Here is a 27,553-nt window from a genome sequence, read left to right as displayed (position 1 = left end):
GGAATGGAGAATACTGAGGGTGAGGAATAGGGAATACTGAGGGGTGAGGAATAGGAATACTGAGGGGTGAGGAATAGAGAATACTGAGGGGTGAGGAATAGGGAATACTGAGGGGGAGGAGTGGTGAATACTGAGGGTGAGGAATAGGGAATACTGAGGGGTGAGGAATAGGAATACTGAGGGGTGAGGAGTGGGGAATACTGAGGGGTGAGGAGTTAGAATACTGGGGGTGAGGAGTTGGGAACACTGAGGGTGAGGAGTGGGGAATACTGAGGGGTGAGGAGTGGGGAATACTGAGGGTGAGGAATAGGAATACTGAGAGGTGAGGAATGGGGAATACTGAGGAATGGAGAATACTGAGGAATGGGGAATACTGAGGAATGGGGAACACTGAGGAATTGGGAATACTGAGGAATACTGAGGAATGGGGAATACTGAGGAATGGGGAACACTGAGGAATGGGGAATACTGAGGAACGGGAATACTGAGGAATGGGGAATTCTGAGGAATGGGGAATACTGAGGAACGGGGAATTCTGAGGAATGGGGAACACTGAGGAATGGGGAATTCTGAGGAATGGGGAATACTGAGGAATGGGAATACTGAGGAATGGGAACACTGAGGAATGGGGAATACTAAGCAATGGGGAATACTGAGGAATGGAGAACACTGAGGAATGGGAATACTGAGGAATGGGGAACACCGAGGAATGGGGAACTCTGAGGAATGGGGAATACTGAGGAATGGGGAACACTGAGGAATGGGGACACTGAGGAATGGGGGACACTGAGGAATGGGGAATACTGAGGAATGGAGAACACTGAGGAATGGGGGATACTGAGGAATGGGGAATTCTGAGGAATGGGGAATACTGAGGAATGGGGGATAATGAGGAATGGGGGAATTCTGAGGAATGGGGAATACTGAGAATGGGGAATACTGAGGAATGGGGAATTCTGAGGAATGGGAATACTGAGGAATGGGGAACACTGAGGAATGGGGAACACTGAGGAATGGGAACACTGAGGAATGGGGGACACTGAGGAATGGGGAATACTGAGGAATGGAGAACACTGAGGAATGGGGGATACTGAGGAAGGGGGGAATTCTGAGGAATGGGGAATACTGAGGAATGGGGAATACTGAGGAATGGGGGAACACTGAGGAATGGAGAATACTGAGGAATGGAGAATACTGAGGAATGAAGAATATTGAGGAATGAAGAATATTGAAGGATGAGGAATGGGAATACTGAGGGATGAGGAATGGGAAATGCTAATTGATAAGGAATGGAAATTCTGAGGAATTAGGTGATATTTAGGAATATTGAGGAATGGGGAATATTTAGGGATGAAGAATATTGAGGGATGGGGAATACTCAGTGATGAGGAATGGGGAATACTGAGGGTTGAGCAATGGAAAATATTGAGGGATGGGTTATACTGAGGATGGAGAATAGGTCATTCTCAGGGATGAAGAATAGGGAATACTGAGGGTGAGAATAGGAATACTGAGGTGTGAGGAGTGGAATACTGAGGGGGTGAGGAGTGGGGAATACTGAGGGTGAGGAATAGGGAATACTGAGGGGTGAGGAATAGGGAATACTGAGGGGTGAGGGATACTGAGGGGTGAGGAATAGGAATACTGATGGGTGAGGTGGGGAATACTAAGGGATGAGGAATAGGGAATACTGAGGGTGAGGAGTGGGGAATACTGAGGGTGAGGAATAGGAATACTGAGGGGTGAGGAATATGGAATATTGAGGGTGAGGAATAGGGAATACTGAGGGGTGAGGAGTGGGGGGATACTGAGGTGAGGAATAGGGAATACTGAGGGATGAGGAATAGGGAATACTGAGGGGTGAGGAATAGGGAATACTGAGGGGTGAGGAATAGGAATACTGAGGGTGAGGAATATGGAATACTGAGGGGTGAGGAATATGGAATACAGAGGGGTGAGGAGTGGGGATACTGAGGGGTGAGGAATAGGGAATACTGAGGGATGAGGAATAGGGAATACTGAGGGGGTGAGGAATAGGAATACTGAGGGGTGAGGAATATGGAATACTGAGGAGTGGGGAATACTGAGGGGTGAGGAATAGGAAATACTGAGGGGTGAGGAATAGGGAATACTGAGGGGTGAGGAATAGGAATACTGAGGGGTGAGGAATAGAGAATACTGAGGGGTGAGGAATAGGAATACTGAGGGTGAGGAGTGGGGAATACTGAGGGGTGAGGAATAGGGAATACTGAGGGGTGAGGAATAGGGAATACTGAGGGGTGAGGAATATGGAATACTGAGGAGTGGGGAATACTGAGGGTGAGGAATAGGAAATACTGAGGGGTGAGGAATAGGGAATACTGAGGGGTGAGGAATAGGGAATACTGAGGTGTGAGGAATAGAGAATACTGAGGGGTGAGGAATAGGGAATACTGAGGGGTGAGGAGTGGGGAATACTGAGGGGTGAGGAATAGGAATACTGAGGGGTGAGGAGTGGGGAATACTGAGGGGTGAGGAGTGGGGAATACTGAGGGGTGAGGAGTGGGGAATACTGAGGGGTGAGGAGTGGGGAATACTGAGGGTGAGGAATAGGGAATACTGAGGGTGAGGAATAGGGAATACTGAGGGGTGAGGAATAGGGAATACTGAGGGGTGAGGAATAGGAATACTGAGGGGTGAGGAATAGAGAATACTGAGGGGTGAGGAATAGAGAATACTGAGGGGTGAGGAGTGGGGAATACTGAGGGGTGAGGAGTGGGGAATACTGAGGGGTGAGGAGTGGGGAATACTGAGGGGTGAGGAGTGGGGAATACTGAGGGGTGAGGAATAGGGAATACTGAGGGGTGAGGAATAGGGAATACTGAGGGGTGAGGAATAGGGAATACTGAGGGGTGAGGAATAGGGAATACTGAGGGGTGAGGAGTGGGGAATACTGAGGGGTGAGGAGTGGGGGATACTGTCTATCTCACTCCAAGAGTGAGAAGCTTAGCATGAGTTAACAGTTATCATTAAACTATGTCGTCAAGCAAACATCTGTGTTGCATTCCTGTCTTTATTTATCGCCAGGGCAGCATCAGCTCAGCCTCTTAACCCCGTGTTGATAAAACCACATTTCAATCAGCCTGTGGAAACATGGCATGGCATAGGGGAACCTCCATTACTATCTAAAGTCATTTAGCAGACACTCTTATCCATCGCGACTTTAGTTAGTAGCTTAAGGTAGCCTGATGAGACAACCACATATCACAGTCATAGTAAGTAAAACATTCCCTCGATAAAGCAGCTATGAGCAAAGTCAATGCTAGTGAGAAAAGACAAGTGTGAGTGTTAGTGCAAGGAAGACAACCCCATATGACTGCAGTGAAGGGATGGGATCAGGCCTCAGCAGTGATAATCTGGTGAAAGAGAGATATGTTGCAGTAGACTAGAGGCTGTCTGAGGGTTTCTGAAACCTGTCTATTATGAAACACAAGCAACCATAACCAACTTCCTATAATAAAATTATAAACATATTTAGCTTCTATATAGCACGTGTGTGTATATATATACATATATATATATATGCAAAATCAGCAGTGTATCAAATATATATATACAGTGGGGAGAACAAATATTTGATACACTGCTGATTTTGCAGGTTTTCCTACTTACAAAGCATGCAGAGGTCTGTCATTTTTATCATAGGTTCACTTCAACTGTGAGAGATGGAATCTAAAACAAAAATCCAGAAAATCACATTGTATGATATTTAAGTAATTAACTTGCATTTTATTGCATGACATAAGTATTTGATACATCAGAAAAGCAGAACTTAATATTTGGTACAGAAACATTTGTTTGCAATTACAGAGATCATACGTTTCCTGTAGTTCTTGACCAGGTTTGCACACACTGCAGCAGGGATTTTGGCCCACTCCTCCATACAGACCTTCTCCAGATCCTTCAGGTTTCGGGGGGCTGTCGCTGGGCAATACGGACTTTCAGCTCCCTCCTAAGATTTTCTATTGGGTTCAGGTCTGGAGACTGGCTAGGCCACTCCAGGACCTTGAGATGCTTCTTACGGAGCCACTCATTAGTTGCCCTGGCTGTGTGTTTCGGGTCGTTGTCATGCTGGAAGACCCAGCCACAACCCATCTTCAATGCTCTTACTGAGGGAAGGAGTTTGTTGGCCAAGATCTCGCGATACATGGCCCCATCCATCCTCCCCTCAATCCCTAAAGAATGATGTTTCCACCTCCATACTTCACGGTTGGGATGGTGTCTTTGGGGTTGTACTCATCCTTCTTCTTCCTCCAAACATGGCAAGTGGAGTTTAGACCAAAAAGCTCTATTTTTCTATCTATCTATTTTTTTTTATCTAACTTTAACTCTACAATTTATACCAGTCTCCTAACTTTAAAGTCTACAATTTATACCAGTCTCCTAACTTTAAAGTTAGTTCCCCTACTGAATGAGGCTCTATCCCAGTCTGGGTCACACAGTGGTGTAGCGAGAAGGACCAGGGCAGGAGCGGAAGGGAGAGGGCGAGCTGGGGAACTCAGCCAGAAAGACAGGGGTGTGAGGGGGCTTGGCTGTCACCAGGGCCTGCCTCCGTCTGCGCAGGGGCCGGTAGCGGAAGTTGAAGGGCGGTCGAGCCACACCAGCACCCAGCTCCTCGGAGGAAGAGTCTGGAACTCCTGGAGAGACTGGAGTCTCCTGAGACTCCAAAGACTCACTGGAAGACGAAGGGTTGGGGTTGGGGATAGGGGGATTGGGAAAGATGTGTGTAGGGTCAACAACAGTACTGGGGTCAAAGGGTTGTGGTTGGGGCTCCTCCAGAAGAGGAGGGGTGCTGTGGGGTAGGAGGGGATGATAATGGGGACGTTGGGAACAAAGATGGGGACTTCAGGCATCGTTGGGGGTCGAGGAGGGGTCAGGTCATGGAAAACATCAATGCCCTCGAGAAGAAGGTAAAATACAATTAAACAAAGCAACACAGTTCAATACAAGAATACAAATAACAATACAACAATACAACACAACAACACAACACAACAATACAACACAACAACACAACAATACAACACAACAACACAACAATACAACACAACAACACAGCAACACAACAGCACAACAATACAACACAACAACACAGCACAACAATACAACACAACAACACAACAATACAACACAACAGCACAACAATACAACACAACACAGCACAACAATACAACACAACAACACAGCACAACAATACAACACAACAATACAACACAACAATACAGCACAACAATACAACAATACAACACAACAATACAACACAACAATACAAAACAACAATACAAAACAACAATACAAAACAACAATACAACACAACACAACAATACAACACAGTACAATACAACACAGTACAATACAACACAACAATACAACACTGTACAATGCAACAGAATAAAACTCCCATCAGCCCAAAATTGGAAAGGATTGTATAATATAGGATTCATCATGAGTCCAGTCAAACCCAGATTTAACTAAGATGTAGAGCAGTTCAGTTCAGGTAGTCTCTGCTCTCATTGAGTTGTCTGCAGTTGTTTACGGTTCTTGTGAAAGGGGCTCTTTCTCATTCCCAGAACTGAACAGATAAGCAAAAGCCCAAGCTCAAACAAACAAAGATACTGTAGGCGTATTGACAATACCTGTGGATGGAATATTTCACAAGAGACATCCACGTCTGGTTGGCCGATAGGTCCATACACCGCCCCCTTACAAAACCCAGCCGGCTGCAAGGGAAAAGGTGCAACTCTGTGTATGCAGGGGGCAACTGAATTTAAAATGTTATATACTGAGGCGAAAACAACACAATGGTTTGCAGTGGTATTGGACATTCTATTCCATCTCATCGATTCCACCCCCCCCCCACACCTCCACTTTTGGCATGGCAACTGTGATATAATATGTTGCCATGGGTTCTGACACATACGTACGTCTCCCTGTTGTCTGTTGGCACACACATGCCCACATAGCCCTCGCGACACTCCTGCACGGTGTACTCCACAAAGGTAGCAGGCACGGGCCCACTCTGGGGGAAACGTGAGACGAGGACAGAAAAGAGTCGCTCATACCGTTAACATGCCTACTGCGCTCACTAATATGAGATGTCTTTATGTACATGTACCTAAAATCATAAAATAGTCTATAATAATCTATAAGAGCAGGTTAGCAGCCAGGCTTGCTCCTGTACGGAGGCTCGCTACCTGTACAGAGGCCCTGGTAAGGTTCTGCAGGGCCAGGCTGGAGGGCAGGGTGCTCTGCGTGTTGAACTTGTAGAGGGTCAGACCAGCAGCGTGCACTGCCCTGGGGCTGTCTATGGGCAGCAGCAAGGGGCAGGCTGGACATATCTGCTGCAGCTTCTCTGGAGGGTCTGCAGGGGAGAGGAGAGAGAGGGGAGAGGATAGAGGGGGAGAGGGGGAGAGGAGAGAGAGGGGCAGAGGAGAGAGGAGAGAGGATAGAGGGGGAGAGAGGGGAGAGGATAAAGGGGGAGAGGGGGAGGGGCAGAGGAGAAAGGGGGGAGAGCATAGAGGGGAGAGGACAGAGGGGGAGAGAGAGAGGGGGAGAGGAGAGAGGGGCAGAGGGGAGAGGGGGAGAGGATAGAGGGGAGAGGAGAGAGGGAGAGGGGGAGAGGAGAGAGAGGGGAGAGGATAAAGGGGGAGAGGAGAGGGGAGAGGATAGAAGGGGAGAGGAGAGAGGGGGAGAGGTGGGAGAGGAGAGAGAGGGAGAGGGGGAGGGGCAGAGGGGAGAGGGGGAGAGGATAGAGGGGGAGAGGAGAGAGGGGAGAGGATAGAGGGGGAGAGGCGGAGAAGGGGAGAGGATAGAGGGGGAGGGGATAGAGGGGAGAGGGGGAGAGGATAGAGGGGGAGAGGAGAGAGGAGAGATTAGGTCCTACACAGAAGATCAGATATTTGTGACCCTTTGAAGAAGGGTTTTAAAGCGTCTCGAGTGCACCCATTGAGGTCAAGTGCTGGGACTGCCTATCTAGGTGTGTAGAACAGTGAGAGCACACTATAGTTACAGTACCAGGCACCAGTGTGCAGTCATAGCTGTACAGGTAGGAGTATCCTGTGGCTGTGTGGAGAATGGTGGTGTTGCAGTTCCCAGAGATTTGCTGCAAAGAGGAAACAATATCATCGTCAATCAAATCATTTTTTTGCTTGGACTGAATGCATCCAATCTCAGGGAAAACTCAGTCCAGCAATTCTGGACTATATTAAAACTGTATTTAAAAAACTAGCGCAGAGACCAGTTTGAGCACTTCCAGTACTGAACAGTACACGCTGAATGGTGAGGTCACTGTCCTCAGACGGCCATGACAGTGTTCCCAGGGTTACACCTCTACTCTGCACCACAGTGTTGTGTCAGTGACCCGTCCGGTGCCGTTTTATTAGGACAAAACAGGAACACAAAGTCACTGAGTCGGATCCAAGAATAGCAACCGTAGTGTACATCTTTGTTCAATGTACGTGTTGGTCTGACTATGAAATGAGGAAGAAAAACTACTGCTACGTGTGTGTGCGTGCGTGCGTTTGTCCGTGCGTGTGTGTGTGGGTGTGTGCGTGTGTGTGCGTGCGTGTGTGCGTTTGTCCGTGCGTGTGTGTGTGGGTGTGTGCGTGCGTGCGTTTGTCCGTGCGTGTGTGTGGGTGTGTGCGTGTGTGTGCGTGCGTGCGTTTGTCCGTGCGTGCGCGCGCGTGTGTGTGTGTTTGTGTGTGTGTATCCAGGGTGACATACGGTTTCCATGAAGGCTCTGACGTCACATCGTTTCCAGGGTTTAGGGCTTCTCACATGACACTTGGTCTCCAACACATCTAGACGGAGGTAGTAGACATTTCCAGCTGGACCCTGAGAGAGACAAACATTAACCTGGACATCAGACACCCACAACAACACGAGGCTGTGTTTTCCCTCTCTCTTGGCCAGGCTGAGAATATTCAACGACCAACATTAGATTTCCCTTCATTCACAATGGGTTTGCCAGCCTCACACTCAAGAGAATAATGTAGTGGCTGAATGCCAGGTGTGTGTGTGTGTATGTGTGTGTGTGTGTGTGTGTGTGTGTGTGTGTGTGTGTGTGTGTGTGTGTGTGTGTGTGTGTGTGTGTGTGTGTGTGTGTGTGTTTGTGTGTGTGTGCATGCGTGTGTGTGTCATTTCAAGATAAACCCATGTATTAATCCTTGTCTCGTGATACCACTAATCCCAAGATCTGATAAATCTGATCTGACTTTGACGTTACAACAGATCTGCATCTCATCACATAGTGTTAGAATAAAGCCTACATGACACCAGACTCTTCTGCCCATGCGCAATTAGTTTGGGTACGCGTAGGCCCCACACAAGCAAACACTCATTAGTCTAGTCGTTGATTTTCTTAAACATAGGTTCCCGAATTTAAAATAAACTGACAGCAACAGTCTTTGATAATAGACAGAAAACTGACCTGAGCGTGAAGATGAACGTTGGATATTCTATTGAGGGCAAATTTATACCCCTCGGTTCGGTCTTCATTGATGTAGGTGAGGGCCAATTTGGAAAGCTTCTCCACAGCTTTGTCATTGCAAGGTGTGGGTGATAGCTCTATCATCTGTCCCCAGGCACGCAAAATATGAGTTAACAGGTAAATCCAGGTACATTTTCCCATTTTAATAGTTTTTAATAAACTTTTTTTTTGTCTGCAAGGTGGGTAAATGTCAAGTGGAAAAATGTCTCTTGTTCTCCTCCTACCACATCTGTTTACTTTGTGGCAGTGACTTTTGGAATCCAAAAAAAAACAGAGATTTTGAAACGGAGCCAAGACAAAGTTATTTGATTTGATTGTTTTAAACAAAAAAAAACGTGTTTCTTCAATAATTGTATCTGTCGAACCCGATAATTGACGGTAGTTCTAGGACCTACTATGTGCCTTTACATAGTTTCACTTGTAATTTTCTGAACTATACATAATATTAAATGACAAAATATCCGAAGGATTTATGTCTAAAATGTAACCTAAACCAGATCGATCACATGGTAGAAGTCGTCCTCGTCGTCGTCGTCGTCCCCTCAAAAAAAGTGGTGACGTTAACTAACACAGTCCAAATTATGATCTAAATTGTTCGCTATTTGCGTCTTGGTAGATTGCAGTTCTTAATTTCACCAACAGGCGGCAATGTTGGCCTAATCATTCCATGGAGTACCACAGAGGTTGAATGAAACAGGATTGGAATTTGAACGTGGAACGTGCCTTTAACACCATGACAGAATAGAAAAACCGATACGGACTTGTAAATATTTATTGCCTTTAACTTGTGCAGAGCTTGAATCACCTGAGGGGAATACAACAAAGCAGAATCAATGATTTAGCCAGCTAATTTTGATAAACAACTATAAAATTACTATCGATTTTCTGGTTCATTACAGGTATGTGTTTTGATTGTTGAGTCAATAAGCACTTACCCATTTCAAGCTTATCTTACTAAAAATAAAATATTATTCAAAAAGATTTAGTCTATTTAGCTGGTCCTGCTCTGGTTGGTGATGATGACAACCATGTCTTACAGAGATATGTTTTTAAAATGTATTTTACCTTTATTTAACTAGGCAAGTCAGTTAATAAGAACAAATTTTTACTTTCAATGATGGCCTAGGAACAGTGGGTTAACTGTCTGTCAGGGGCAGAACGACTGATTTTATTTTACCTTTGTCAGCTCAGGGGATTCGATCTTGCAACATTTCTGTTAAAAGACCAACGCTCTAACCGCTAGGCTACCTGCCGCCCCTCCACTCTAACCACTAGGCTACCTGCCACCCCTCCACTCTAACCACTAGGCTACCTGCCGCCCCTCCACTCTAACCGCTAGGCTACCTGCCGCCCCCTCCACTCTAACCACTAGGCTACCTGCCTGCCCCCTCCACTCTAACCGCTAGGCTACCTGCCGCCCCTCCTAACTCTAACCGCTAGGCTACCCTCAGGCCGCCCCTCCACTCTAACCACTAGGCTACCTGCCGCCCCTCCACTCTAACCACTAGGCTACCTGCCGCCCCTCCACTCTAACCACCAGGCTACCTGCCGCCCTCCACTCTAACCACTCAGGCTACCTGCCGCCCCTCCACTCTAACCACCAGGCTGCCGCCCTCCACCCCTCAGGCTACCTGCTCTAACCACCCAGGCTACCTGCCGCCCCTCCACTCTAACCACCAGGCTACCTGCCGCCCTGTTAATTGATGGTGAAGGCCTAAAGATTCAAGTAAAAGACCTAATTGTGTTTATTTTCATTTTCTTGTGTCTGGGAAGGAATTCCATTTGGAAACTCTCTTACGGAACTGTAGAACCTGTATCTTGTATTCTAAGAGGGGCTATTTTCATGTGTATCTGCAGCGAATCAAACATATGGAATCATCTGAGAGGTGTTTACAACTCATCCCAGAAATAGTATAACGTGAGCCGAAGTTGACAGAGGATTCTGTCAAGACAGGTCATGGAAAGCCTTATTCTACTGCTATGTTGTTGTTTATCCAACTGAGGAGTCATACCTGATGTTCAGAGTACCTACAGACTAAGGCTTGTTTTAATGCTGTTGTTCTTCCTATTTACTGCTGTTGAATAGTGATCCACTTCTTAACAGTGCTCCAAAAGTGATGCAGTATCTCAACATACAGTAGAACAAATGGTTCTCAACGTACAGTAGAACAGATGGTTCTCAACATACAGTAGAACAGATGGTTCCAACATACAGTAGAACACATGGTTCTCAACATACAGTAGAACAGTGGTTCTCAACATACAGTATAAACAGATGGTTCAACATACAGTAGAACAGATGGTCTCCTCAAATACAGTAGGTTTGATGGTTCCTCAACTATTACATTAGAACAGTAGAACAGATGGTCTCAACGTACAGTAGAAATGAGATGGTCTCTCAACGTACAGTAGAACAGATGGTTCCCAACGTACAGTAGAAACAGTGGTTCCTCAACATCAGAACATATGGTTCTCAAATATTGTGCAGAAACAGATGGTTCTCAAACATACAGTAGTACAGATGGTTCCTACCATACAGTAGAACAGATGGTTCTCAACATACAGTAGAACAGAGAACAACTGCTTTAGAGGACTATTTACTGTACGGTCTTGTACAGTGTTAAACTAATGCAGTGACCTATAGTATATTCCTACATTGCTGTTTTTATTGTGTCCTAATCATTTACATCTATATGTGTTTTTTTCTCCAAAATTGTCACAACATGTACTGTACATCTGCTTTGAGAGTTTCTTAGACAAAGACTGTTCAGTTTGAGGACAGAGGAATCGGGAAGACTGATATATCCCCAGCAAATTAGATGTGAATATCTGAAGCTACTTGGGTAAATGTATGAATAGCAGGGAATAGAGATGGACCACATCTGAAGCTGGCCATCTTAGTTAAAGCCTTCACATCTGATTTAGACCGAAGCCTGAAGGACAAATCCCACTGTCAGAAACGTTATGATATAACCAACCAAAATTTCCAAAATTGCACATCAAATTCAAAAAGATTGTCCTTTCGGCTGAGGTAAAGAGCGAAAAATATGACTTTTAAACTTGTCAATTTGGCTCCGCCAGAAATGTCAGGGATAGTTCCAGCTCTCAGTCGATTAGCTCCTCCGTCCCTCACATGCCGACAGATCAGGAACATTTGGTTTTGATCAAAGAGTAGAACTGGACAGACAAAAAGTGTTTCTGATGTGAGTCTGTGTGCTTGTGAGTGTTTTGTTTTACCAACGTTTTATTCAGAAACTGAGCAGGGCGTTTCTTTAAAATATGAAACCATTCTGTTTTGGTGGTCACCAGATGGCCAGCAATATGTGCCTGTTGGTCCTCGCATCCCCTCAAAAGTCCTTGCCTTCTACCAGTCATTGATGACGGGTCAGAATTAGATTTCAACATAAGCAGAGGTTTTGGTGGTGTGTATTGTTTGTATTTATGGTTGATAGAATGGGAAAGGGAGTTAGCCATTCAACACGATCTTAGTAATTACCGTATGACATTGTGTAAGAGTCTTATCTTCATTTCTTAGCTTCATAGCCGTAAGCAATATGGCACAAGGGGTGTGGGAGAGCATGGCCAATATACCACGGCTAAGCGCTGCTCCTTACACGACAACGTGGATGGCTGTGGCAGTCCCATTGTGGGTGATAGTTTCATTATGTATCATAGTCCTCCGAGGTGCCTTACTGCTAATAGAAACTGGTTACCAACATAATTAGAGTAGTAAAAATACATGTTTTGTCATACCCGTGGTATATGGTCTAATATACCACGGCTGTCAGCCAATCAGCATTCAGGGCTCAAAACACCCAGTTTATAATTAGTTATTTAATCAACACCTCTCTTCTTTCTCTCTCCTCTCCTCCCTCCCTCTTCTCTTCTCTTCCCTCCTTCTCTCTTTTCCCTCCCTCTTTCTCTCTCTCGCTTCCCCTCTTCCTCCCTCCTCCCCCTCTCTTTCTCTCCTCTCTCTCTCTCTCTCTCTCTCTCCCCTCTCTCTCTCTCCCCTCTCTCTTCTCTCCCCTCTCTCTCCTCTCTCTCTCTCCCCCTCTCTTCCCCTCTCTTCTCTCCCTCTCTCTCTCTCCTCTCTCTCTCTCTCGCCGCTTCTCTCCCTCTCTCTCTTCTCGCTCCCCCTCTCTCTCCTCTCTCTCTCTCTCCCTCTCCTCTCTCCCTCTTTCTCCCCCTCTCTCTCTCTTCTCCTCTCTCCTCTCTCTCTCTCCTCTCTCTCTCCTTTCTCTCTCATACTTCTTTATTTGAAGAGATCATCCAGCTCGTTCCCTGTCCACCTGAAAATTACACACAGACTGGGACAATTACGATTTTGAACTTTATAAGGGTACATTGAAATTCCCAGAACATAGCTGTAATTCTAGCATGAACCAGGTGTTGCTCGCTGGAGACCTAGGACTCCCATATTTGAACACTTAAGATCAGAAGTTTGTTCAATGTTAAATATCACTGAGGGGTTTAAAGGCTGTGATTTATGTCCACAGAACAGATCTGAAACATAAATCAAACGTAAACATAATAGTGTGTTTATGTGACTGCTATAGGTGTAACCGGGATCAATAACTATAAAAGGATATACCACAAAACAGAGTCAACATGCAAGAGCAAAACGTTTATAAACGATAGCAATCAATCAGAAATGTGTCAGTACAAAACGTTTAGAAACGGATAGCAATCAATCAGAAATGTGTCAGTACAAAACGTTTAGAAACGGATAGCAATCAATCAGAAATGTGTCAGTACAAAACGTTTAGAAACGGATAGCAATCAATCAGAAATGTGTCAGTACAAAACGTTTAGAAACGGATAGCAATCAATCAGAAATGTGTCAGTACAAAACGTTTAGAAACGGATAGCAATCAATCAGAAATGTGTCAGTACAAAACGTTTAGAAACGGGATAGCAATCAATCAGAAATGTGTCAGTACAAAACGTTTAGAAACGGATAGCAATCAATCAGAAATGTGTCAGTACAAAACGTTTAGAAACGGATAGCAATCAATCAGAAATGTGTCGGTACAAAACGTTCTTGTCTTCAACATTTTTTGTTTAATTGAAACTAGGATACCCAAACTAGCTAGAAAACAGAGGGGTTTTCCATCATAATTAAAGGCAGTGAAAAAAATACAAAATAAATTAACTTTCTATAATTACCACCTCAACAGTTGTTTATTAGGTTTTACTCATTACACGGACTAATAAATGGCTTGTCAGTGGATATGGAAGGACATTTTGTAGTGCGTATAATTATATAATAGCATCATTTAAACTCCCATTTAATAATGTAGACTAAATTGTGCTGACCTTGATACTGTGTTCAAATTCCCAAATAGCCTAGTTTTGATACTGTGTTCAAATTCTCAAACAGCCTAGTTTTGATACTGTGTTAAAATTCCCAAATAGCCTAGTTTTGATACTGTGTTCAAATTCCCAAATAGCCTAGTTTGATACTGTGTTAAAATTCCCAAACAGCCTAGTTTTTGATACGGTGTTCAAATTCCCAAACAGCCTAGATTTGATACGGTGTTCAAATTCCCAAATAGTCCTAGTTTTGATACTGTGTTGTAAATTCCCAAACAGCCTAGATTTGATACGGTGTTCAAATTCCCAAACAGCCTAGTTTTGATACGGTGTTCAAATTCCTCAAACAGCCTAGATTTGATACGGTGTTCAAATTCCCAAACAGCCTAGATTTGATACGGTGTTCAAATTCCCAAACAGCCTAGATCTGTCCTCTGCTCTAGTCTCGACAGGACTCAAAGTGATGAGGTGCCACACGTGCAACGTTGGTGGAGGTTCGCCGCGAGTAGAAATCTACTCCTCTCCTGCGGACAGCTAGCAGCCACCTCTCCATTCCCAAAGCGGACTCTCAAAATCAACTAGAGGAATTGACACGGGCTGAATAGGACTTCAAACAAATCTGTTGTAGAGAAAGTGATCTTATTTAGACTGTTTTCAGCCAACAGAATGGCATTGTGGCGGGTTACAGTTGTCTTGATGTGGTATTTGATCGCGTTGAGCTCTGCGCGCAGGACTGGTGCTGAAGACGGAGAGGTTTTGGAGAAAAACGAACAGCGCGAGATGTACTTCGCGCTGCTTCAGTCTGCACATGACACAACTCACAGCATCTTTAAACATCTTCAGGTAAAATCTTTACATTTGATTAAAACCGTTAATGTGGACGAATTTACACAAACACTTTGATGTTTGAGAGTATGAACCCGCGCTCACGTTGCGCGTATTTAGTGTTGTTCATGGTATTTCGTTTTATTCAGTGTGTTAGGCTATGTTGAATGGAAATAAGCATTGCATGCACAATAACCAAAACTGAGTAGCATGTCATATGTGGGTAACATTCATTTTTAACGCTACGATTAAAGGCTGAACTCAAGCTGTTCAACATTTGTGACAATACTCGTTGGGGGAAGTAAAGACCATCGAGAAAGCCATATTATCCTTAACCTCTTCAACATGTGCGTTCGCTTTAGTGGGTGGAAAGTCATTAAGCACCACACTTTTCTGACTTCAGTCTGACTGAATGGGATGTAAGGCGTGAGTGGGGGGGCCGGAGCTAGGGGTGTGTGTGAGTGGAGGGGGAGGGGGGCTGGTTTGGAACTGGCTAAGGCATTAGATCTGCGGCCACCTGGGTGCAGGGTGGAGGGGTAATGAGGGTGGCCTCTGAATGACTGGGAGTCCAGTCCCCGCTCTGGGCTGAGAGGTGTCGGTGTGCTGCTGATTCACAGCTCTGAAGAGGGAGGGAGGGATGGTGGGTCTGGCTGAGGGAGGGATGGTGGGTCTGGCTGAGGGGAGGGATGGTGGGTCAGGCTGAGGGAGGGAGGGTGGGGCTGGCTGAGGAGGGATGGTGGGGCTGGCTGAGGAGGGATGGTGGGGCTGGCTGAGGGAGGGAGGATGGGCTGGCTGAGGGAGGGATGGTGGGGCTGGCTGGAGGGAGGGAGGGTGGGGCTGGCTGAGGGAGGGAGGGTGGGGCTGGCTGAGGGAGGGATGGTGGGTCTGGCTGAGGAGGGATGGTGGGGCTGGCTGAGGGAGGATGGAGGTGGGCTGGCTGAGGAGGATGGAGGTCGTGGCTGGCTGAGGGAGGGATGGTGGGTCTGGCTGAGGGAGGGATGGTGGGTCTGGCTGAGGGAGGGATGGAGGTGGGGCTGGCTGAGGGAGGGATGGTGGGTCTGGCTGAGGGAGGGATGGTGGGGCTGGCTGAGGGAGGGATGGAGGTGGGGCTGGCTGAGGGAGGGATGGTGGGGCTGGCTGAGGGAGGGGTGGAGGTGGGGCTGGCTGAGGGAGCTGTAGAACAAAAATGAAACGACTTGTATATAGGCTATACCTACTAGGTCGAATCCTTCTAGCTATAAGGACCTAATCTTAGGATAAAATGACAATTTATTAGATCACATAAAGGACAAAAATGTCTTATTTAACTTGTTTGCCTTATTATTGTTACCCTTCTGATTGGACCGATTGACAAAATCCTCCAATAGGAGAATATGTTGTGTACTGTAGGCTCAAATGCTCCCAGGAATCTGAGCTAACTTTATTGTAGGACAGTTATAACATAACATTTCTATCCAAGTAGATCCTTATCAGATCTGTGAATTTTTAAATGAATGATAATGTGAGTTTGAGATATGATGTGACTTCATATGCTGTGTGGTGGAACCACAGACATTTCAGGATAACCAACAAGCTCTCAGTCTCACCGCAGAGTTAGACGTTCATTCACGTTTTTCTCCAAATGTCATTTCAACGTTTCTCCAAACGTCAAATTTCAAAGTGTCTTTGACACCCTGGGCTGACTCTTTCTGGTCAGTATCGTTCCATTTTTCAAACGTCGCTCCAAATGGTATGGGTTAAGGTTTGGGTTAAGGTATGGGTTAAGGTATGGGTTAAGGTATGGGTTAAGGTTTGGGTTAAGGTTTGGGTTAAGGTTTGGGTTAAGGTTTGGGTTAAGGTATGGGTAGGTAGGTTAAGGTTTGGGTTAAGGTATGGGTTAAGGTATGGGTTAAGGTATGTTGGGTTTGGGTTAAGGTATGGGTTAAGGTATGGGTTAAGGTTTGGGTTAAGGTATGGGTTAAGGTATGGGTTAAGGTTTGGGTTAAGGTTTGGGTTAAGGTATGGGTTAAGGTTTGGGTTAAGGTATGGGTTGTATGGGTTAAGGTATGGGTTAAGGTTTGGGTTAAGGTATGGGTTAAGGTTTGGGATAGGGTTCAAACAATAAAATAAAAACGAGTGTCCACCATTGGGATCCAAAACGGTACTCCCTGATCCAGAGTCATGGGATTACACCCTTCTTCCACACCTGGCGGGTAGGAGCGTTGGACTAGTAACCGAAAGGTTGCTGGATCAAAACCTCGAGCTGACCATGTAAAAAAAATATTGTAGTTCTGCTGAGCAAGGCAGTTAACCCAATGTGCCGATACGTGGATGTCGATTTAAAAGGCAGGCACATTTCAGTTGAATGCATTCAGTTGGACAGTTGACTAGGTACCTCCCCTTTCCCTTTCCTGTCCACACCACCCTAGCAGAACCCATAGGTCCCATAGAACCCAGAACCTATAGAACCCAGAACCCATAGCGCCCACTGCCAACCCTAGTGGCCGGTTGTGAAAGGCATTTCCCGACGCCTTTAGGTCATGGGCTAAACGTCCAACTTCAAAGTCACTCGAGCGATCTGCCTGAGATAACAGCCGCAGATTACATCATCTGAGAAATGACTGTTGTCAAGTCACGTCCACATGTGTGTTTGTGTGCCAAAAACACATCATACCACCAGCCACAGGTGTGTGTGTGTGTGTGTGTGTGTGTGTGTGTGTGAGAGAGAGAGAAAATCCCACCCTGGCTTGGCTTGCTTCCGACCACTGGAATGTGACCCCTCACTATTTCCAGTTCACACCTCAGTCAGCCTGCCCTTAGTGAGTCACTGTGTGTTGTTCTGTATGTGTTCCCTGTAGTGCGTGTGTTGTTCTGTATGTGTTCCTGTAGCGTGTGTGTTGTTCTGTATGTGTTCCTGTAGTGTGTGTGTTGTTCTGTATGTTCCCTGTAGTGTGTGTGTTGTCCTGTATGTGTTCCCTGTAGTGTGTGTTGTTCTATATGTCTTCCCTGTAGTGTGTGTGTTGTCTGTATGTGTTCCCTGTAGCGTGTGTGTTGTTCTGTATGTGTTCTGTGTGTGTGTTGTCCTGTATGTGTTCTGTAGTGCGTGTGTTGTTCTGTATGTGTTCCCTGTAGCGTGTGTGTTGTTCTGTATGTGTTCCCTGTAGCGTGTGTGTTGTTCTGTATGTGTTCCCTGTAGTGTGTGTGTTGTCCTGTATGTGTTCCCTGTAGTGTGTGTGTTGTCCTGTATGTCTTCCCTGTAGTAAATCTTCCCTGTAGTGTGTGTTTGTTCTGTATGTGTTCCTGTAGCGTGTGTGTTGTCTCTGTATGTGTTCCCTGTAGTGTGTGTGTGTTGTCCTGTATGTGTTCCTGTAGTGTGTGTTGTTCTGTATGTGTTCCCTGTAGCGTGTGTGTTGTTCTGTATGTGTTCCCTGTAGCGTGTGTGTTGTTCTGTATGTGTTCCTGTAGCGTGTGTGTTGTTCTGTATGTGTTCCTGTTGCGTGTGTGTGTGTTTTTGTGCGTGTCATGCTTCTCTGAGCGATGTGTCTCCCTCTCGGGGCACAGATAGGTAGCCAGGTAGGGTTAGTTCAAAGGTCACCTGTGCAGCCGTCCACACCCCTACAAGCTCTGACAGACAGACACAATGGACAGAGATAGTACATTCTGCTGATGTCATCCTCTCCCATGGGCTGTCCTCTCCTGTCTGGGGGTGATTTACTCCTGGCGATAGGTATACTGAGGTACTGACCTAAGACAAAGAGACAGAGAGCCTTAGAGGACATCTAAAACAGCAAGATCAGAGGTTGTCAACCTTTTCCTTTCCTGGAACCACCAATCACAGTCCAAAGCTCTTGAGGACCAACATTTGCGGAGTCTCAGATTTTTTATAAAAACACAAAATATCTTAATTTTATCAGGGAATGTAACAAAATACGATTACAGATGGATGTTTGATTCCACTTTCCATTGTGAAAACCTAACCTCCCCTGTGCTGCACAGACTCTATATACCTGCTCTACTATCTATAGAGACCCTAACCCTCCCCTGTGCTGCACAGACTCTATATACCTGCTCTACTATCTATAGAGACCCTAACCCGCCCCTGTGCTGCACAGACTCTATATACCTGCTCTACTATCTATAGAGACCCTAACCCCCTGTGCTGCACAGACTCTATATACCTGCTCTACTATCTATAGAGACTCTATATACCTGCTCTACTATCTCTATATACCTGCTCTACTATCTATAGAGACTCTATATACCTGCTCTACTATCTACAGAGACTCTATATACCTGCTCTACTATCTACAGAGACTCTATATACCTGCTCTACTATCTATAGAGACTCTATATACCTGCTTTACAATCTATAGAGACCCTAACCCCTCCCCTGTGCTGCACAGACTCTATATACCTGCTCTACTATCTATAGAGACTCTATATACCTGCTCTACTATCTACAGAGACTCTATATACCTGCTCTACTATCTATAGAGACTCTATATACCTGCTCTACTATCTACAGAGACTCTATATACCTGCTCTACTATCTACAGAGACTCTATATACCTGCTCTACTATCTATAGAGACTCTATATACCTGCTCTACTATCTATAGAGACTCTATATACCTGCTCTACTATCTATAGAGACTCTATATACCTGCTCTACTATCTATAGAGACTCTATATACCTGCTCTACTATCTATAGAGACTCTATATACCTGCTCTACTATCTATAGAGACTCTATATACCTGCTCTACTATCTACAGAGACTCTATATACCTGCTCTACTATCTATAGAGACTCTATATACCTGCTCTACTATCTACAGAGACTCTATATACCTGCTCTACTATCCACAGAGTCTATATACCTGCTCTTACTATCTACAGAGACTCTATATACCTGCTCTACTATCCACATAGTCTATATATCTGCTCTACTGTGAGTTAAGTGATGCTGTTTATGACACGGTTTGTATTGCCTTCTCCTGTCACCACAAGAGAGAGGTGCTACGCTGCAGCTGGGCTGGGTAGTGAACCCTGTCATCCTCACCTCACTTGAGCTGGGGTTATCTGGGGCCAGGCACACAAAGGCCTTCTGATACACCACCTACGCCAATGCTAGCTATCATTTATGCCAATGCATTTATGTCACTCAGTCAGTTTGACTTTCTCCTTTGAGCAAAGCCAAGCCCTGCTAGCCCAGACAGCTGCTCTTTGGCCCAGTTGGCTAGTCTTTTCCCCAACAGAGAGAATGGAAGTAAAATCAATTGTGGTTGAAAGGGAGACGTGTTAGACAGGATAGTGTTATATGTGTTAGATAGGATAGTGTTAGATAGGATAGTGTTAGATAGGATAGTGTTAGATGAGATAGTGTTAGATAGGATAGTGTTAGATAGGATAGTGTTAGATAGGATAGTGTTAGATAGGATAGTGTTAGATGAGATAGTGTTAGATGAGATAGTGTTATTTGTGATAGTGTGAGATGTGATAGTGTTAGATAGGATAGTGTTAGACAGGATAGTGTTAGATGAGATAGTGTTAGATGAGATAGTGTTAGATAGGATAGTGTTAGATGAGATAGTGTTAGATAGGATAGTGTTAGATGAGATAGTGTTAGATGAGATAGTGTTAGATGAGATAGTGTTAGATGAGATAGTGTTAGATGAGATAGTGTTAGATGTGATAGTGTTAGATGTGATAGTGTGAGATGTGATAGTGTTAGCTAGGATAGTGTTAGATGAGATAGTGTTAGATGTGATAGTGTTAGCCAGGATAGTGTTAGATGAGATAGTGTTAGATGTGATAGTGTTAGCCAGGATAGTGTTAGATGAGATAGTGTTAGATGAGATAGTGTTGATTAGGATAGTGTTAGATGAGATAGTGTTAGATGTGATAGTGTTAGACAGGATAGTGTTAGACAGGATAGTGTTAGACAGGATAGTGTGAGATGTATTGTGTAGAAGACCCCGAGACCTCAGGAGAGGCCAGAATACATTGGGTTCCCTGCTATTAAATGTCCCAGATCCTTCAGACCGTGGAGAGACAGTGTGTGTGTTGGAAGAATGAAGCTATTCTTCTTCACTCTTTGTCTCCTCTCCTGTCTTAGACATGCAGACATGTTTGCTCTGATGGGTTCTTTCTCTGCTGTAGGTGACCTTACCACAAACCACAGCTCTGAACACTCAGTGGGGTTAGGGATCCAGTGGTTTAGAGGGGTAGGGGTTAGGGTACAGTGGTTTAAAGGGGTAGGGGTTAGGGTACAGTGGTTTAGAGGGGTAGGGGTTAGGGATCCAGTGGTTTAGAGGGGGTAGGGGTTAGGGATCCAGTGGTTTAGAGGGGTAGGGGTTAGGGTCCAGTGGTTTAGAGGGGTAGGGGTTAGGGGTACAGTGGTTTAGAGGGGTAGGGGTTAGGGATCCAGTGGTTTAGAGGGGTAGGGGTTAGGGGGTACAGTGGTTTAGAGGGGTAGGGGTTAGGGGTACAGTGGTTTAGAGGGGTAGGGGTTAGGGTACAGTGGTTTAGAGGGGTAGGGGTTAGGGATCCAGTGGTTTAGAGGGGTAGGGGTTAGGATCCAGTGGTTTAGAGGGGTAGGGGTTAGGGTACAGTGGTTTAGAGGGGTAGGGGTTAGGGTACAGTGGTTTAGAGGGGTAGGGGTTAGGGGTTAGGGTACAGTGGTTTAGAGGGGTAGGGGTTAGGGGTACAGTGGTTTAGAGGGGTAGGGGTTAGGATCCAGTGGTTTAGAGGGGTAGGGGGTTAGGGGTACAGTGGTTTAGAGGGGTAGGGGTTAGGGCAGTGGTTTAGAGGGGTAGGGGTTAGGGTTAGGGGTACAGTGGTTTAGAGGGGTAGGGGTTAGGGGTACAGTGGTTTAGAGGGGTAGGGGTTAGGGGTACAGTGGTTTAGAGGGGTAGGGGTTAGGGGTACATGGTTTAGAGGGGTAGGGGTTAGGGGGTACAGTGGTTTAGAGGAGAAAGGTTATGGGTACAGTGGTTTAAAGGGGTAGGGGTTAGGGGTACAGTGGTTTAGAGGGGTAGGGGTTAGGATCCAGTGGTTTAGAGGGGTAGGGGTTAGGGGTACAGTGGTTTAGAGGGGTAGGGGTTAGGGGGTCCAGTGGTTTAGAGGGGTAGGGGTTAGGAGTTAGGGGTCCAGTGGTTTAGAGGGGTAGGGGTTAGGGGTACAGTGGTTTAGAGGGGTAGGGGTTAGGGGTTAGGGATCCAGTGGTTTAGAGGGGTAGGGGTTAGGGGTCCAGTGGTTTAGAGGGGTAGGGGTTAGGGGTTAGGGATCCAGTGGTTTAGAGGGGTAGGGGTTAGGGGTACAGTGGTTTAGAGGGGGGTAGGGGTAGGGGTTAGGGGTCCAGTGGTTTAGAGGGGTAGGTGTTAGGGGTTAGGGGGTCCAGTGGTTTAGAGGGGTAGGGCTAGGGTTAGGGATCCAGTGGTTTAGAGGGGTAGCGTTTAGGGGTTAGGGATCCAGTGGTTTAGAGGGTAGGGGTTAGGGTCCAGTGGTTTAGAGGGGGTAGGGGTTAGGGGTACAGTGGTTTAGAGGGGTAGGGGTTAGGGGTTAGGGATCCAGTGGTTTAGAGGGGTAGGGGTTAGGGGTACAGTGGTTTAGAGGGTTAGGGGTTAGGGGTACAGTGGTTTAGAGGGTTAGGGTTAGGGGTTAGGGATTCAGTGGTTTAGAGGGGTAGGGTTAGGGGTACAGTGGTTTAGAGGGGGGTAGGGTAGGGGTTAGGGTCCAGTGGTTTAGAGGGGTAGGGGTTAGGGGTTAGGGATCCAGTGATTTAGAGGGGTACAGGGGCTGATTGGGGGTAGGGGTTAAGGGTACAGGGTTGGTTAGGTAGGGGTACAGGGTTGGTTGGGGTAAGGGTTAGGGTACAGGGTTGGTTGGGGTAGGGGTACAGGGGCTGATTGGGGTAGGGGTTAAGGGTACAGGGTTGGTTGGGGTAAGGGGTTGATTGGGATAGGGGTGATTTGAGATGGGCAGTAGCCTGACTCTCAGGAGGAAATGGGGGAAGTCGAAGGGCAGAGCATATGGAATGAGGCTGAGGTATGTGAAACAGAGGCGGTCGGTGCCGTTCAAGATGAGGGAGTATGATACAACATTTTATGAGCGTGGCCTTATTTCTATTACAGCATATTGGATGACTGTCATTCATATTCCATTCACCCAGTTCAATGTAACAGCGATAGGTTTAGGATACTACATGATACTCGAATTTGCCCTATACCCATCATGAGATTGCTACAACCTAGCCTACGATAGCCATAGCCAGCTAGCTAACATAGCATCCCTCTCTGTTGGATAGCCATAGCCAGCTAGCTAACATAGCATCCCTCTCTGTTTGAGCCAGGTGTTTGAGTAGGATAAACTAGCTAGCTGCATTCGCTAGCTAAGTGAAAGTGAAAGTTTACAAAAAATACAACAAAATATAGTTAGTTCTCTCTCTCTTGCGCCTCATTAATTTTGGAAGAAATTAATTTCTTAAAAACTGTTAAACTATTGTCTTTCTCTTTCTTTGAGTTAACTACTCATCACATTTCATGCACTGCAGTGCTAACTAGCTGTAGCTTATGCTTTCAGTACTAGATTCATTCTCTGATCTTTTGATTGGGTGGACAACATGTCAGTTCATGCTGTGATACATCGTAGGACGTCCTCCAGAAATAGTTCTAATTACTGTGTAAGTCTATGGAAGGGGTGAGAACCATTAGCCTCCTAGGTTTTATACTGAATTCAATGTACCCAGAGGAGGACAGAAGCTAGTTGTCCTCCGGCTACACCATGGTGCTACCCCACAGAGTACTGTTCAGGCTACTGTAGACCATTGCAAAACAGTGTGTTTTAATCAATTATTTGGTGACGTGAATATACACTGCTCAAAAAAATAAAGGGAACACAATGTAACTCCAAGTTAATCACACTTCTGTGAAATCAAAATGTCCACTTAGGAAGCAACACTGATTGACAATACATTTCACATACTGTTGTGCAAATTGAATAGACAACAGGTGGAAATTATAGGCCATTAGCAAGACACCCCCAATAAAGGAGTGGTTCTGCAGGTGGTGACCACAGACCACTTCTCAGTTCCTATGCTTCCTGGCTGATGTTTTGGTCACTTTTGAATGCTGGCGGTGCTTTCACTCTAGTGGTAGCATGAGACGGAGTCTACAACCCACACAAGTGGCTCAGGTAGTGCAGCTCATCCAGGATGGCACATCAATGCGAGCTGTGGCAAGAAGGTTTGCTGTGTCTGTCAGTGTAGTGTCCAGAGCATAGTGGCGCTACCAGGCCAGTACATCAGGAGACGTGGAGGAGGCCGTAGGAGGGCAACAACCCAGCAGCAGGTCCGCTACCTCCGCCTTTGTGCAAGGAGGAGCAGGAGGAGCACTGCCAGAGCCCTGCAAAATGTGCATGTGTCTGCTCAAACGGTCAGAAACAGACTCCATGAGGGTGGTATGAGGGCCCGACGTCCACAGGTGGGGGTTGTGCTTACAGCCCAACACCGTGCAGGACATTTGGCATTTGCCAGAGAACACCAAGATTGGCAAATTCGCCACTGGCGCCCTGTGCTCTTCACAGATGAAAGCAGACGTGACAGAGTCTGGCAACGCCGTGGAGAACGTTCAGCTGCCTGCAACATCCTCCAGACCAGTTTGACGGTGGGTCAGTCATGGTGTGGGGTGGCATTTCTTTGGGGGGCCGCACAGCCCTCCATGTGCTCGCCAGAGGTAGCCTGACTGCCATTAGGTACCGAGATGAGATCCCCAGACCCCTTGTGAGACCATATGCTGGTGCGGTTGGCCCTGGATTCCTCCTAATGCAAGACAATGCTAGACCTCATGTGTCTGGAGTGTGTCAGCAGTTCCTGCAAGAGGAGGGCATTGATGCTATGGACTGGCCCGCCCGTTCCCCTGACCTGAATCCAATTGAGCACATCTGGGACATCATGTCTCGCTCCATCCACCAACGCCACGTTGCACCATAGACTGTCCAGGAGTTGGCGGATGCTTTAGTCCAGATCTGGGAGGAGATCCCTCAGGAGACCATCCGCCACTTCATCAGGAGCATGCCCAGGCGTTGTAGGGAGGCCATACAGGCACGTGGAGGCCACACACACTACTGAGCCTCATTTTGACTTGTTTTAAGGACATTACATCAAAGTTGGATCAGCCTGTAGTGTGGTTTTCCACTTGAATTTTGAGTGTGACTCCAAATCCAGACCTCCATGGGTTGATAAATTTGATTTCCAATGATAATTTTTGTGTGATTTTGTTGTCAGCACATTCAACTATGTAAAGAAAAAAGTATTTAATGAGAATATTTCATTCATTCATATCTAGGATGTGTTATTTTATTTTTTTCCCTTTATTTTTTGGAGCAGTGTATTTAGTTTTATCTCAAAATCTTAACTTTCTTTTATAAATGTTTCACTATTTTTTTGTTTGAAATTCACTGAGGAGGATGGTCCTCCCCTTTCTCCTCTGAGGAGGATGGTCCTCCCCTTTCTCCTCAGAGGAGGATGGTCCTCCCCTTTCTCCTCTGAGGAGGATGGTCCTCCCCCTTTCTCCTCTGAGGAGGATGGTCCTCCCCTTTCTCCTCTGAGGAGGATGGTCCTCCCCTTTCTCCTATGAGGAGGATGGTACTCCCCTTTCTCCTCTGAGGAGGATGGTCCTCCCCTTTCTCCTCTGAGGAGCCTCCACTGATGGTAACCCTAACCCAGGCCAGTAACAGAGGTTGGTCAGGTTTAGCCCACTGAACCAAAGCTCCTCTTCTCTTCTACTGTTCAGCAAAAGAGAGATGCCTAGAAATTGGTCTCCCCAATTTGACCAGTTTCCTTTCTTAGTCTGTCTCTTTTTCCTGGTCAGTTTTTCATGACTGTCACAGTCACAGTCACAGTACCAGTCACAGTCACAGTCACAGCCACAGTCACAGCCACAGCCACAGTACCAGCCACAGCCACAGTCACAGCCACAGTCACAGTCACAGTACCAGTCACAGTCACAGCCACAGCCACAGTCACAGCCACAGTCACAGTCACAGCCACAGCCACAGTACCAGTCACAGCCACAGTCACAGCCACAGTCACAGTCACAGTCACAGTCACAGCCACAGTCACAGTACCAGTCACAGTACCAGTCACAGTCACAGCCACAGTCACAGCCACAGCCACAGCCGCAGTACCAGTCACAGCCACAGTCACAGCCACAGTCACAGCCACAGTACCAGTCACAGTCACAGTCACAGCCACAGTCACAGTCACAGTACCAGTCACAGCCACAGCCACAGTACCAGTCACAGCCACAGTCACAGCCACAGCCACAGTACCAGTCACAGCCACAGCCACAGCCACAGTACCAGTCACAGCCACAGTCACAGCCACAGTCACAGTCACAGTACCAGGGAAATCTCCTGTCTCTGGTCTGTCTCTGTCTATATCAGGAACATGAGTGAGTGTTTATGAAGTTTAAGCCAGGTCTTTCAGGGCATTGGACAACAGTGTTGTGAGTCCCCTCATATGAAAAATATATCCATTAAGAATTAGTGAGTAGTCATTTTTGTTGTTGTTGTTGTAATAGAAAAAAATACAATTCAACAAACGAAACATTTAGTTTAGTTTATTTAATTTGACCATTTAAAAAAACAAGCCCACATAAAACTTGAAAAAGCCATACATGCACATGAATTCAAATCATGGAGGATAACACACAATACAGTCTGGGACTTATTTCCATTGTGGCCCTCACACAATACAGTCTGGGACTTATTTCCATTGTGGCCCTCACACAATACAGTCTGGGACTTATTTCCATTGTGGCCCTCACACAATACAGTCTGGGACTTATTTCCATTGTGGCCCTCACACAATACAGTCTGGGACTTATTTCCATTGTGGCCCTCACACAGTACAGTCTGGGACTTATTTCCATTGTGGCCCTCACACAATACAGTCTGGGACTTATTTCCATTGTGGCCCTCACACAATACAGTCTGGGACTTATTTCCATTGTGGCCCTCACACAGTACAGTCTGGGACTTATTTCCATTGTGGCCCTCACACAGTTCAGTCTGGGACTTATTTCCATTGTGGCCCTCACACAGTACAGTCTGGGACTTATTTCCATTGTGGCCCTCACACAATACAGTCTGGGACTTATTTCCATTGTGGCCCTCACACAGTTCAGTCTGGGACTTATTTCCATTGTGGCCCTCACACAATACAGTCTGGGACTTATTTCCATTGTGGCCCTCACACAGTACAGTCTGGGACTTATTTCCATTGTGGCCCTCACACAGTTCAGTCTGGGACTTATTTCCATTGTGGCCCTCACACAGTACAGTCTGGGACTTATTTCCATTGTGGCCCTCACACAGTTCAGTCTGGGACTTATTTCCATTGTGGCCCTCACACAGTTCAGTCTGGGACTTATTTCCATTGTGGCCCTCACACAGTACAGTCTGGGACTTATTTCCATTGTGGCCCTCACACAGTTCAGTCTGGGACTTATTTCCAATGTGGCCCTCACACAGTTCAGTCTGGGACTTATTTCCATTGTGGCCCTCACACAGTACAGTCTGGGACTTATTTCCATTGTGGCCCTCACACAGTACAGTCTGGGACTTATTTCCATTGTGGCCCTCACACAGTACAGTCTGGGACTTATTTCCATTGTGGCCCTCGTGAGACATGATGGAACACAGTACACATAGACAAAATGAAATAAACAATTGAACATTTACAGACATACATTTGCTCTCTTGCTCAGACCCACACGTTCCCACCGTATCCCACACCCAAATTTGTTTCTAATACTTGTAAGACTCTACCTATATGATTTCAAAGATTTTATTTTCAATATTTAAATAGCAAATCATTTGATTATCCCATTCTCTTCTGACTTTTTGGAC

The 27,553-nt window shown here is 46.1% G+C and overlaps 1 protein-coding gene and 1 long non-coding RNA gene across 3 annotated transcripts in view; one reads left to right on the top strand and one right to left on the bottom strand.

Moving 5' to 3' along the window:
* Positions 1-27,553, top strand: part of anos1b (anosmin 1b) — a 206,998-nt gene that overhangs the window by 29,833 nt on the left and 149,612 nt on the right. The window contains exon 1 of one of the 2 annotated variants that reach the window (XM_042322532.1): positions 14,349-14,683. The exons of the other annotated variant lie outside the window; for it this stretch is intronic. Coding sequence (XP_042178466.1) covers positions 14,507-14,683 — 177 coding nt within the window. The 5' untranslated portion in view covers positions 14,349-14,506. Of the gene's footprint in view, positions 1-14,348; positions 14,684-27,553 lie in introns of those variants that run through there. 2 annotated transcript variants of the gene reach the window in all.
* Positions 4,307-5,964, bottom strand: LOC121846550. The gene is made up of 2 exons (XR_006083488.1): positions 5,676-5,964; positions 4,307-4,937 (listed from the first exon to the last, which is right to left on the bottom strand). It is a non-coding gene; the product is annotated as an uncharacterized LOC121846550 (long non-coding RNA).

This window comes from Oncorhynchus tshawytscha, linkage group LG05, assembly GCF_018296145.1.
Source record: "Oncorhynchus tshawytscha isolate Ot180627B linkage group LG05, Otsh_v2.0, whole genome shotgun sequence".
Classification (NCBI taxonomy): Eukaryota; Metazoa; Chordata; class Actinopteri; order Salmoniformes; family Salmonidae; genus Oncorhynchus; species Oncorhynchus tshawytscha.
This window is presented reverse-complemented; position numbering and strand designations above follow the sequence as displayed.